The sequence below is a fragment of the Scomber scombrus genome, chromosome 14, assembly GCF_963691925.1.
Source record: "Scomber scombrus chromosome 14, fScoSco1.1, whole genome shotgun sequence".
Classification (NCBI taxonomy): Eukaryota; Metazoa; Chordata; class Actinopteri; order Scombriformes; family Scombridae; genus Scomber; species Scomber scombrus.
This window is the reverse complement of record NC_084983.1, coordinates 4964350-4974987: the sequence shown is the minus strand read 5'-3', so window position 1 is coordinate 4974987 and position 10638 is coordinate 4964350. Positions and strand designations below refer to the sequence as shown.

The 10638-nt window shown below is 40.6% G+C and overlaps 2 protein-coding genes across 3 annotated transcripts; one reads left to right on the top strand and one right to left on the bottom strand.

Moving 5' to 3' along the window:
• Positions 1 to 554: 554 nt before the first annotated feature.
• Positions 555 to 4544, bottom strand: thap12a (THAP domain containing 12a). Its single transcript, XM_062433077.1, has 5 exons — positions 4418 to 4544; positions 3721 to 3838; positions 2993 to 3091; positions 2863 to 2899; positions 555 to 2674 (listed from the first exon to the last, which is right to left on the bottom strand). The coding sequence occupies exons 1-5, from the start codon at positions 4504 to 4506 to the stop codon at positions 858 to 860; spliced, it is 2160 nt and encodes a 719-aa protein (XP_062289061.1). The 5' UTR covers positions 4507 to 4544; the 3' UTR covers positions 555 to 857.
• A 1181-nt stretch (positions 4545 to 5725) lies between these two features.
• On the top strand, positions 5726 to 10369 carry si:ch211-266i6.3 (cytoskeleton-associated protein 2). 2 transcript variants are annotated; one of them, XM_062433231.1, is made up of 7 exons: positions 5726 to 5800; positions 7680 to 7754; positions 7866 to 8713; positions 8806 to 9148; positions 9235 to 9295; positions 9473 to 9773; positions 9867 to 10369. In XM_062433231.1, exons 2-7 carry the CDS (start codon positions 7716 to 7718, stop codon positions 10129 to 10131), a joined length of 1857 nt encoding a protein of 618 aa, XP_062289215.1. In that variant the 5' UTR covers positions 5726 to 5800; positions 7680 to 7715; the 3' UTR covers positions 10132 to 10369. The 2 variants fall into 2 exon arrangements, with proteins under 2 accessions (XP_062289215.1, XP_062289214.1); XM_062433230.1 differs by lacking the exon at positions 5726 to 5800 and having other exon boundaries at positions 7603 to 7754.
• The last annotated feature ends 269 nt before the right edge of the window (positions 10370 to 10638 follow it).

The window sequence follows — 10638 nt, the reverse complement described above, 5'->3', positions numbered from 1 at the left end:
TTGATACTGACTGGATCAATAAACAGTGCAGACACGCTAAATTGTTTAATACTTCAATCATATCAGATTTCATTAACACCAAACACTATAGTAGACATTTTTGTCTCAGGGCAGACGCTCACTCAGCTATTTATTCGCAAGCATATACTGCACTGTCAGTCATAATACCCCAAATGCAAGATGGATAGTGATGCAGTACATACTGGCACAGAGTAACTAAGAATTATGGGCCTAATGCACACAGGAGGAGACTTAGAGTGTCACACTTATTTATCTGGACCTCCAACTCAATATAACCTGGAAAACAACTGCATTAGAACCCAGCACTTTAGAGACTGTCATACATCACTTAATACAAATATGTTAGGCACTCCCCTGGTTGTGCTGATCCATCTTGCACCAGCAGTTCCTGCTCTGTCTTGGAAGGACATTTCTGTTTTAGTCTGGACACAAAATGTTCTGCCTTATTTGTAAATCAAAAAATGGTTAAGAAAAAAAATTAATGAATTGAAAATGAAAACCAAAATAAGGCTATCAAACCAAAGAGTCAGCATCTTTATTTACATTTTCAGAGCAAGATTTATAGCTTACCCAGACATTAAAATATCAGGAAACTCATGTGTGACACAGCAAAAAAACACTTGCTTACAAGAGTAATAACGCCAACTTCTAAAAACTCAAATATGCCTGACACTTATGATAATCTCTATAAAAGACACTACTTCAGTATGAGGACAACAAGGTTAAAAAAAAAAAAAAGATTTCATCATTTCATCCAGATAACCCAATCTGTAAATGTCCCATTAACAAAGCTGTGGATCCCCTGACTGGAGGTTTAACTACCACATCACAACTGACTATGCTACCTCCTCCCTTTCGGGGTATGTCTTCATAAAGACCTCAACCATTGAATCCAGATCACAGCAAACATCATAGTTCATGTTCAAAAGAGCAAGACTTTTTGATTTGAACTTATCAGGCGTGTTCTGCGTGTACATCTTGAAGCGCTTATGCGTAACATCACAGCTATCTTCCAGAGCCAAGGTAGGTAGGATACCGATCAGTCTTAAAACTGCAAGCATGTTTGGGAAGAACTTCACGTCGGCTAGCTGCAGCGTTTCATGGAGACTAGAGGGAAAGGTCTCACCTTTTCCCTTTTTGCTCCATTTGACCCACCAACAATGCAGCTCAGCGGAGAGGGTTCCAACGTTAGGGATGTCATCTTTAAACACTTGTACGTTTTCTTCATCTGGTTCAGTGGACTTGTGCTGCTCTATGACGGAAGGCACCAGTGACAGACATTTCAGAGCCTTCAGGTGGTTCTCACAGAAGAGTTCATTCACTTCTTTCATGACATGGTTCACCACAGGAACAGACAGGTACTCCTTGTAGTAACTGTCTGGCTGAACGGTTCCCGGTTCTGACTGATGTTTTCTTAAGAATGATCGAGGAACCTTGACTGGGATGTCCAGCGCAGCAGCAATGTTAACAGCTTCGTCGTTCCAGAACTCATGATACACGTCGAGGTTGTCAGACACTTCTGTCAAGGAGTGCAATACAGCTTTTAAGCTGTTTGCAGCAAAATGCACATCTGTTGCTTTCCCTTGCATGTTCTTCCCCAATGCCCTTGTAAGTGTCATAGTGTTCTTCAGGACAACCAGCGTCATGATGAACTCAAAATCAGTGAGCGCTTTTGAAATCTCTAAGGCATCATGTGTGACTTGATCGTTCCACCTCAAGTCCTCGTTGTCATGTACGCTGTCCACACAGAGTAGCAATGCCTCTAGGATTTCCCCAGCCACATCAAACGCGTCATTCCGTCTGGTCCAGGTGGTACGACAGATCTCCTTCAGTTCATTGGCTTTCTCCTCTTTCTCTGGATAGAAAATTGATATGGCATTCTCAAACTCCAAATACAGTTCAGGGGACTGACTGAAGAATGACTCAATCTTCTTAAAGGTACACAGGACAAGCTGAATGCCTGACAAAGCCATACCACTGACCAGTGACATGTTCAAGGTATCGGTAGACCTTAGTGTAAGGATTGCCATTGGATACCTCTCCATCAGTTTGGCAGCGAATTTTTTCATTTTACTAAAATGTGTCCCAGAGCAGGAGTGGGCTTGACCTCTACACTGTTCCATATTCAAGCCCCATTCGTCTGTGATTTCAGAAAGCAGTTTCTCTGCCAGGGCATCTTCGTCTCCTTCAAAGGACAAGAATCCAACAAACCTCTCCCGCTGACAGTTTGACTGGTCCACATAACGGAGAAGGACTGGGAGGTACCATTCTCCTGAGAGCTTCACCAAATCATCAGTAATTAATGAGAAAAAGCCGTTTTGTTTAACTTCCTCTTTGAGCTTTTCACGGATGCATTTCTCACACACCTCAATCAACTGATTCAGCTGAGTTGACGAGCAGTACTCCTTGTTCGCATCGAACTTCATCTTTAGAACCTCATCTCCATTACTCATGCGATAATCTAACAATGCCTGAAAGTTGCTTGACCCAAGGCTGTCCTGTTTATTATCGCCAGGCCCTCTCGGAGGAATGCTTTGTTCTCCCAACAGTATAAGAACTTCAAATAATGACTTGAGATACTCTTTGTATTTCTCATCCTCTGGGATTTCCTGGGCATCATCTGTATTTGTCTCTGCCTGAGACTTTTTCATTTCTACAGGGGAAACAGAAATAATTGAAAGTCAAATCAATCATTCATCTTGTGACAAATGTGAATGTGAGATTCATTTGTTGCTAGATGTATGTGTATGTGTGTGTGTGTGTGTGTGTGTGTGTGTGTGTGTGTGTGTGTGTGTGTGTGTGTGTGTGTGTGTGTGTGTGTGTGTTGATGTTTCTGCTTACTTTTTCTCCCCTTACTCTCCTTTTCCTCATCTTTGGTCTACAAAAATAAAAGTACAAATTAAAATTTGGATAACATTGAAATGACAAAGTATTGGTATCATTTAAAGCAATCAAGATTTAATTCACCCACCATCTCTTTGCTGCGCTTCCCCTGTCCATTTTGAGGTTGGCTTGGCGCATCAAAGATAGTTGGAATGGCATCATCCTTCAACACTGTACTCTGAGCATCCTGAAAACAAGTCAAAACTGTTTATTGTATAGAAAAAATGAAGACTGAATCCATAATTACTTCAGTTTAACTTGTTTACTCAAATATTCATAAACAGTACACTAAACTGCATTTACAGACTGACTGAAAAAGACATGGAGGTCACACAGTCCTCTTTGGTTTGCTGCGTTCCATTTATCTCGGAAATTGGAAGTCGGAGCTGGGAATGACGTCACAACCGGGTTAGTATCATTCCAATTTAGAAGTCAGAAAAAACAGTTCTAGCCAGGTTAACCACTGATAGTAAAACCAGTTGATCAAAAATGCATTTCGCTGTATTTTGCGCATACAAACATTGTAACATGTCCACAGATAGAAGTTGGACAGTGCTGTGTGTAAGACTGATTTAATGAGACACAAATAAGACAAAACTGCTAATAAATAGGATATTACTACAACTTTCACACTGTTGATGCACAGGGCTACCATATTGGAATTTGAGGTCAGGTCTGGTGAGGTTTGTCAGACTTTCAGAGTTGGAAATCTGACTTCATGGAGCATTCTAGTTGGAATTTCCAACTGGGATGACAACTTCTTAGTACAACTGGAATGCACTGTAATATCATTTGCAACATGAAAACGTAACTTACACCATCAGAAGAAGATGTAACAAAATGTTTCCCACAAAGTCTGTAGTATCTGTACAACTGGTCTGGTGATTTGTCCATGAGATCTTGCCGTTGGCATTTTTCAACCCACTTTTTGCACCTGTAAGTCAACAGAAATTTGATTTTTTTTTTTTTAGATGTTATGAATATGCATTATATGATACAGAAGCACATCTACAATAATAAAAGCGTTCATACTGTGAATAATCCTTTTAAGATGAACTTTTCAGGAATGATAAAAGAGCAGATCGCAACATCTGCTGCAGAAGTCAGAACGATTCCTTTACTGCGTGTTACCCAAAACACCGGGTTTCTTAACACCGGCATGTCCAATACATTTTAACAAAACGCATAAGGTCTTATAATGAGCGTGGTGTGTTTACTTTTAGCAGAAAGCAGGTGCGAGGACACCTGTCAAACTTTTACAATGAGTTTTCGCGTTACAAAAGAAAACAAATCTATTCAAACAGGTTTATTAAAAGTGTTGTAACCGGGCAAAGTGTTACGTTAGCCATTAAATTCTGCTTGAACTAAACTTCTACATTTCAACCATAAATTTTACAAATGATGTATTGTTTTGCTTGCAAATTTAAAAAAAGGAAGTATTGTGACTGAGCAGGTTAGCTATGGAGCTTCCTGTTTGCTTTAGCATCGCTGTCAGCATGAGATAATTAGTTACCTTTCTGGATCATGAGGGAACCTGAAGAGCGGCTGAGGATCGGATTTGCCACTAGTGCAGTTGGGCACCGCGCAGTGATTCTGCATCATAAGTTTGTTAGAAATCTGTTAACGAAAGCGAGTGTCTTTTTAAGGAAACGCAACCGTGTTGCTAATGCTAGCTGTCAATTCACTTGGAACATCGAGACGACTTCCGGTTATCGCTTTGAAAAATAAAATACATTGTTTCGGTGACTTGTAATAAAAACGTGTTGTTTTATGTTTTGTTTTGGGGGTTTTCCACAAAATATTTGAACAGTTTTACATCTCACTAGCTATACGTTCCTTTTCAAATTCCCCAACAGCAGCTGGAATACGTCAGATTGTTAAATAAAAGACATGGCAGTTTGACCAGCTGAGGGCACCACAGACTACCAAGAGTTTTAAAAAACATTTCTTCAAACATTTCTTTTTAGTAGAACCTTTGACTTTTAATTAAACTGTCCTGGCTGTTTGCTGCTTTTATGCTCTTACTTTTTCAGTTTTGTCATCTCTTTTATAATGATGTTTTGACACTGTAGCACTTTGAGATTTGCTTCAAATGCAAAGTATAAATATTATATATATAATAAAAATTAACATCATAATTATTATTATTGTTATTATTATTATTATCATGTTTTTGTTCTTATCTATTTCATTATGGACACAGATTACACATATAAACTATCTTCCGCCTTTACGATCACAATTGGGATTTTATTTTGAAGGAAATTCCGCTTGAAGCTTGGCGCGCGCAGAGCTTCACACCTTTGAGGGCGCTTAGTTTGTTTCCCATAATGCATAGCAGTCTTTTCAAATAGTTGAAAACAAAAACAACATGCAGCAACCATATATCATACACTCTTATAATACATCCATATCATATCATCCTAACATATTGTAATGTTCAACTCTGTAATGAATACAAATAATTGATTACTATAAGGGTCTCATCATTATAAGTTCTCGAACAGTGCAGAAAGCATGAATATTGTAAGTTAGGTCATGTGTACATTTTGGTAACGTCATGTAAATGTAATGATATTAAATACCATTACACTGAGCAGCACATGCCCTGCAGTGGGCGTGCAGCACAGTCCTATTTTCTTTTAAAATCATTCAAACTTGAAAACATGTTGAACGAATGAATGAAGCTAGTATTCTTCTATTCTCGTTCTCAGGTTTGAGTCTATTGGTTAATATTATCCTCTCGCGATACTAGCGGAACCAATTGCAGCGCCGCAGCGCCACTTCAAATCGGAAGGCATTTTATGTTGGAGCAGTCAAACGACCTGTTTAGAGTTGTGGTGTTGCTGTTACAGAGGGAGCCGCCTCACATTTTATTACAAAAGAGCAAAGCGGGGTAAGTTAACGTTTAGTTTTTAACTTGATAAAAATATATGTAAAGGTACAAGAGCAGACAGCTAGCGGTTAACGTCTCCTTAACAATGTTTATTTGTTGCTTAACTTGTATCTTCAACAAACGTTATGTTTTGCTCACTGAAGTTTAGCTGACCGTTTCTTTCTTATAGGTGAACGTAACGTGACTAAAGTCGCTTTCCATTTATAATTTTAACCCTAACTGTCGATGACATTTTCTCTAAAGGTAAAAAAACACACACATATATATATATATATATATATATAAATTAGGTTACAGACAGGGGCAAACGATAAGGCGTGAGTGGACCCTAGGAAGACAATCGACCATTTGATGGACAATAATAAAGAATAAAATGTCACTTGCACAAATTCACTGTAGTGTCATTGACGTTTTGGGACAGTGTTAGGTGTAAGAACTCGGGTTTACTCGCAGAATGTTATTTACATAATGGTACTTGTAGGTAATGCTACTATTACTGTACATAATATTAATATTATTTTACTATATATTTTTTACTACTATTGTTTTTATTGCTTTTGTACTAACTTATTAATTATTATTCTTTTATTTATTTATTTTTTAATTGACAATCCTATTTTTACTGTCCACTTTGCTGCTGCAATAATGTAAATCTTCCCATAATGGGACTAATGAAGGAATATCTCATCTTAGAATGTAGCATGCATCCTCACATATTACATAATGTAGCTGTGTATGTGTTATTCATTACATCTTAGGATAGGATAGACTTACTGTCCCAGTGGGAAATGTGTCTTGGACTTTACAGTTTGTGCATTGTAAACAGTACAAAAAACAACAACACATTATCCAGACATAATAAAATGCAGCAGTAGGACAACTGCCTCCATTCAATTGCACATGCCCATACATTACCATAAAAACAAAACAAGACAGAGGCACACATGTTTACAGTAGTACAGTGATGAGCGACATTAAACAATAAAAAGAATACAGTGCGACAATGGTGTCTCCCTATTCCAGCCTAGGTGGTGGTGAGGGCCTTAATAGATAAGGGGACAAAAGATTTTTCCGAACCGGTTGTGCTTGCTTAAAGTGATTCTGTACCGTCTGCCTGAGGGGAGGAGCTGATATTCAGGGTGGAGAACTTGGGTTAGATCTGAGATGAGTTGGCGGACTCCCATAATCTTCATGGCTGTTTGTACTAGTCTGTGAATTTGGTCCTTGGCCTGGACTGTCAAATTTCCAAACCATGCTGAAATCCCATAGTGCAGTAGGCTTTCCACCACCGCATGGTAGAACAGGCGTTGCACCTCCTGGGTCACACCAAAGGTTCTCAGCTTTCTCAGGAAGTGCAGCCTCTGCTGTACTTTGGTACAGATGACCTCCACATGGCTCCTCCACCCCAGATTGTTATCTATGTTGATGCCCTGGTATCTGTACGAGTCCACCTGCACTATGCTCTGATCGTAGATGATCACTGGTGAATGCTCAGCAAGAGCCAGAGACTTTGGATCAAACACCATCTCCTCAGTTTTTTTTGTGTTGAGGATGAGATGGTGTTTGTCGCACCACTGTACACACTCATAGATGGCAGACTTATTCCCTAGCACACCAGAATTGGTCTGCATAAGTCCTAAGATGGCAGTGTCATCAGAAAATTTAAAGATGCTTACATTTTCAGTGTGGCTAATGCCATTCATTTGTATAAAGAGTGAACAGCACAGGTGAGCTAACACACCCTTGAGGTGCTCTAGTACTAATGATTGTGAGTTCGGACAGAGTTTTGTTCACTCTGACTTGCTGGGTGCAGTTAGTGAGAAATGAATGGTACCACCTGATCTGTGTTGGTATGTTTATTGCTTTGTTTACCTTTCAGATATATCTTTATCTAACCGCTGGTTGAGGCTTCACCATGGACAACGTCACAAGAAGAAAATACACTAATAGGAAGGTAAGTTAACATTAATGAGAATCATGTGGTTACTTTTCATGTTGAGATTGCTAAAAGTTACGTTCAGAAAAGCCCAAATGTATCCTGCCTGATGGTTGTAATTGTGTTTAGGAAAACAAGGAGAATGCTCAGCCCAAACACGAAATCAAATCCATCAAAAGAGAATTTCCTAAGACGACAACATCCGCTGGTCTCCTCCAAGTGAAAAGAAATGAGAAAGAGCAGACTCTGGGGAAAAGTGGTCCTCTTAAAGCCTCAGCAAAACCAGCATACACAAGGTCAGCATCTGGTGATATTCTGAAAAAGGTCAAGTCTGTGCAGAGAGATATGAAAGGAGTTGCTGTTGCTGCTGCTGCTGGTGGTGACGCCAAACAACGCCAAACACACAGCAGGGTCTTCCTCTCCGATCAGGCTGTAAAACACAAAAAAATAGCAGCAGAAGCTCCAAAGCCACCAGCTCCTGTGCAATCAACCAAACCTGCTCCCGGCACGTACAAAGGCAAGGTGGTCCAGTCAAAAATCGGATCCATTTGGAAGGCAAGTGCTAAAGCGGGTGGGGCAGATCCGAAACCACCAGCACCCAAGCCAGAGAGCCAAAGGGTTGGACATTTCACGAAAAGCAGGTCTAAATCTGTTGTTGAGCTGCAAGGGCGTCGCGCACCAAAACCTGCACCGTCAAGGTCCAAGTCTGTTTCGGATGAGCTCGCACAGGCGTCCAAGCCCACCGTCACCAGCCGTCCTCCTACTGCCTTCCGCTCTGCTCGCCCTCCTGTCAGAACCGTCCCAGCAACTCTAACTAGCACCAGCTCCAGAAACACTACCGCAGCTCTCACCAAGGCAAGTGGGACTCAGAGCTCAAAGCCAAAGATTCCAGTGACAGACAAGAAGGTCAACAAGCCTCCTGTCACAAGCACCCTCAGCCAATACAGATACTCCATGGAGACTGTAGAGGAAAGAAGGTAATTATTTATTTATTTTCTACACGTGTAATGTTTTCTTTGTTGTTACTGTACATCAGATATGTTAAAAAATCTTTGTTTCACCCTCACAGAGCAAAACTGGCAGACTGGCTAGCCTCCAAGGGCAAGACTCTAAAGAGACCAGCTGTGACAGCAGCAGCATCCTCTAAAACCAAAGTATCAGCACCTGCAGAGCTCAAACCTCAGTCTCATCCTCACGTTGAGCCTCAGCCTGTTGCACAGTGTGACCCCGAACCTGAACCCAGACTGGAAGCACAAAAGCCAGACTCTCCTGCTGCTGCTCTCTGTGCAGATATCCTGGGAGCGGGACTCACCACACACAGCCTGACTCCAGTGATCATGAACACCACCCTGGACCTGCTCGAAAACTCAGACGCAGATCTGCCTGTTGACCCACAGGACAGAGTTGATGATGTAAGGAAACGGTGTCCTCTCTTAATTTTTGTCAGATTCAAAATATTACTGTTCACATTATTAAGTCTTGTTTTCACTTGTTACAGATTGTTGTGAATCTGTGTTATGCTTTGGATGCCATGGAGACGCCCTCTAGATGCTCAGATGGTGAGTTCATGTTATTCTGCCCACTATGATCGGTTTGCAGTAGAATATATTTAAAACATTCAATCTACTGAGGTCACTGACATTTCTGCTCTTAACAATAATACTCACTTTGACTGCAGCTGTTTTTGCACTCCACACAGATGCTTCTATTTACATGAACCTTTCTGTACCTATAAGATCTTTCACAGGTGACAGATGAGTGTAGTAATGTTGAGATGGAGGATGGTAAACTGAAGGACGAGTGTGAAAAGGTGGAGCTGAAGGGTGAAACCTCTGAGGCTGTCAGCGAGCAGCCTAAGGATGAGCAAGTGAGGGATGGAGCAGAGGAAAATGATGAACAGAAGGTGGAGACAGATGATGGGGAGGAAGTAGAAAGCGATGATTATGAAGATGATGATGATGAGATGGAGAACATGCCACAGATGGAGGATGCCTCAGTTGTAAAATACAGTGTTAAGACCACTCCCTACTTGCAAAGGTGAGACCCTCAGCTTTCATTTGTAATAAAGCACTCATTTAATTTATTCATGGGTTCAATTGTAATGTTTCTGAAATGTCTTTTTGTGTTTAGTGTCAAAAAGACAATCGAAGGCGATGTCGGTGCAAGTGGATCCAGGCGAAAGAGCAACATCAAAGATCTGAAGTTTCTGACTCCGGTACGACGCTCCAACCGCATCCAGCGCAAATCCTCCCGGCTGCCGTCGATGCTGGTCGATCACGACCTCTGCGTGTCTTCGCTGGCCGAGCTGGTGAAGATGGATGACGATCCCAACGCTTACATTTACAGAAAAAACCCTGCACTGCTGGATGATCTGCCAGACCAGCCCAGGCTGTGAGAGGGGGACTCTAATACATGTGTACCGCTTTTAACAAGGAAAAAAAAAAAAGAAGCAGAGAACTGTATGAATGTATGGGACTGGAACTAACTGCCACTTTATACTGATATTTAACAGTTTCACTAATCTTAATGCATCTGTAAGTATTTTATATTGTCACGCGTTTTATCATATTGGGGGACATACAATTTCTGTCCAAGTATTATTGACTTTCCCCTTCTACTGTTGTTGACGAGTATTGCTGAGTGCACTACAATAAAAGGAAATATTATCCTATAGTTCTGCTTTGATGCCAGATTTTTAATGTTGATGAAACAATTGTCCTTAAAAAAATCTTTATTTTATAAAGTATTTTTTTGGGGGGGGGGGTAGGAGGTGAAAATGGGACCTTTTTATAATGACCTTAAGAGGTGTAGAGTACAACTTTTACACAATTTCAACAGATGGAATATTGTGATGAAATACTGAATTATTTGAGGTTTACTAAATGCTGTCTACATTAATAGG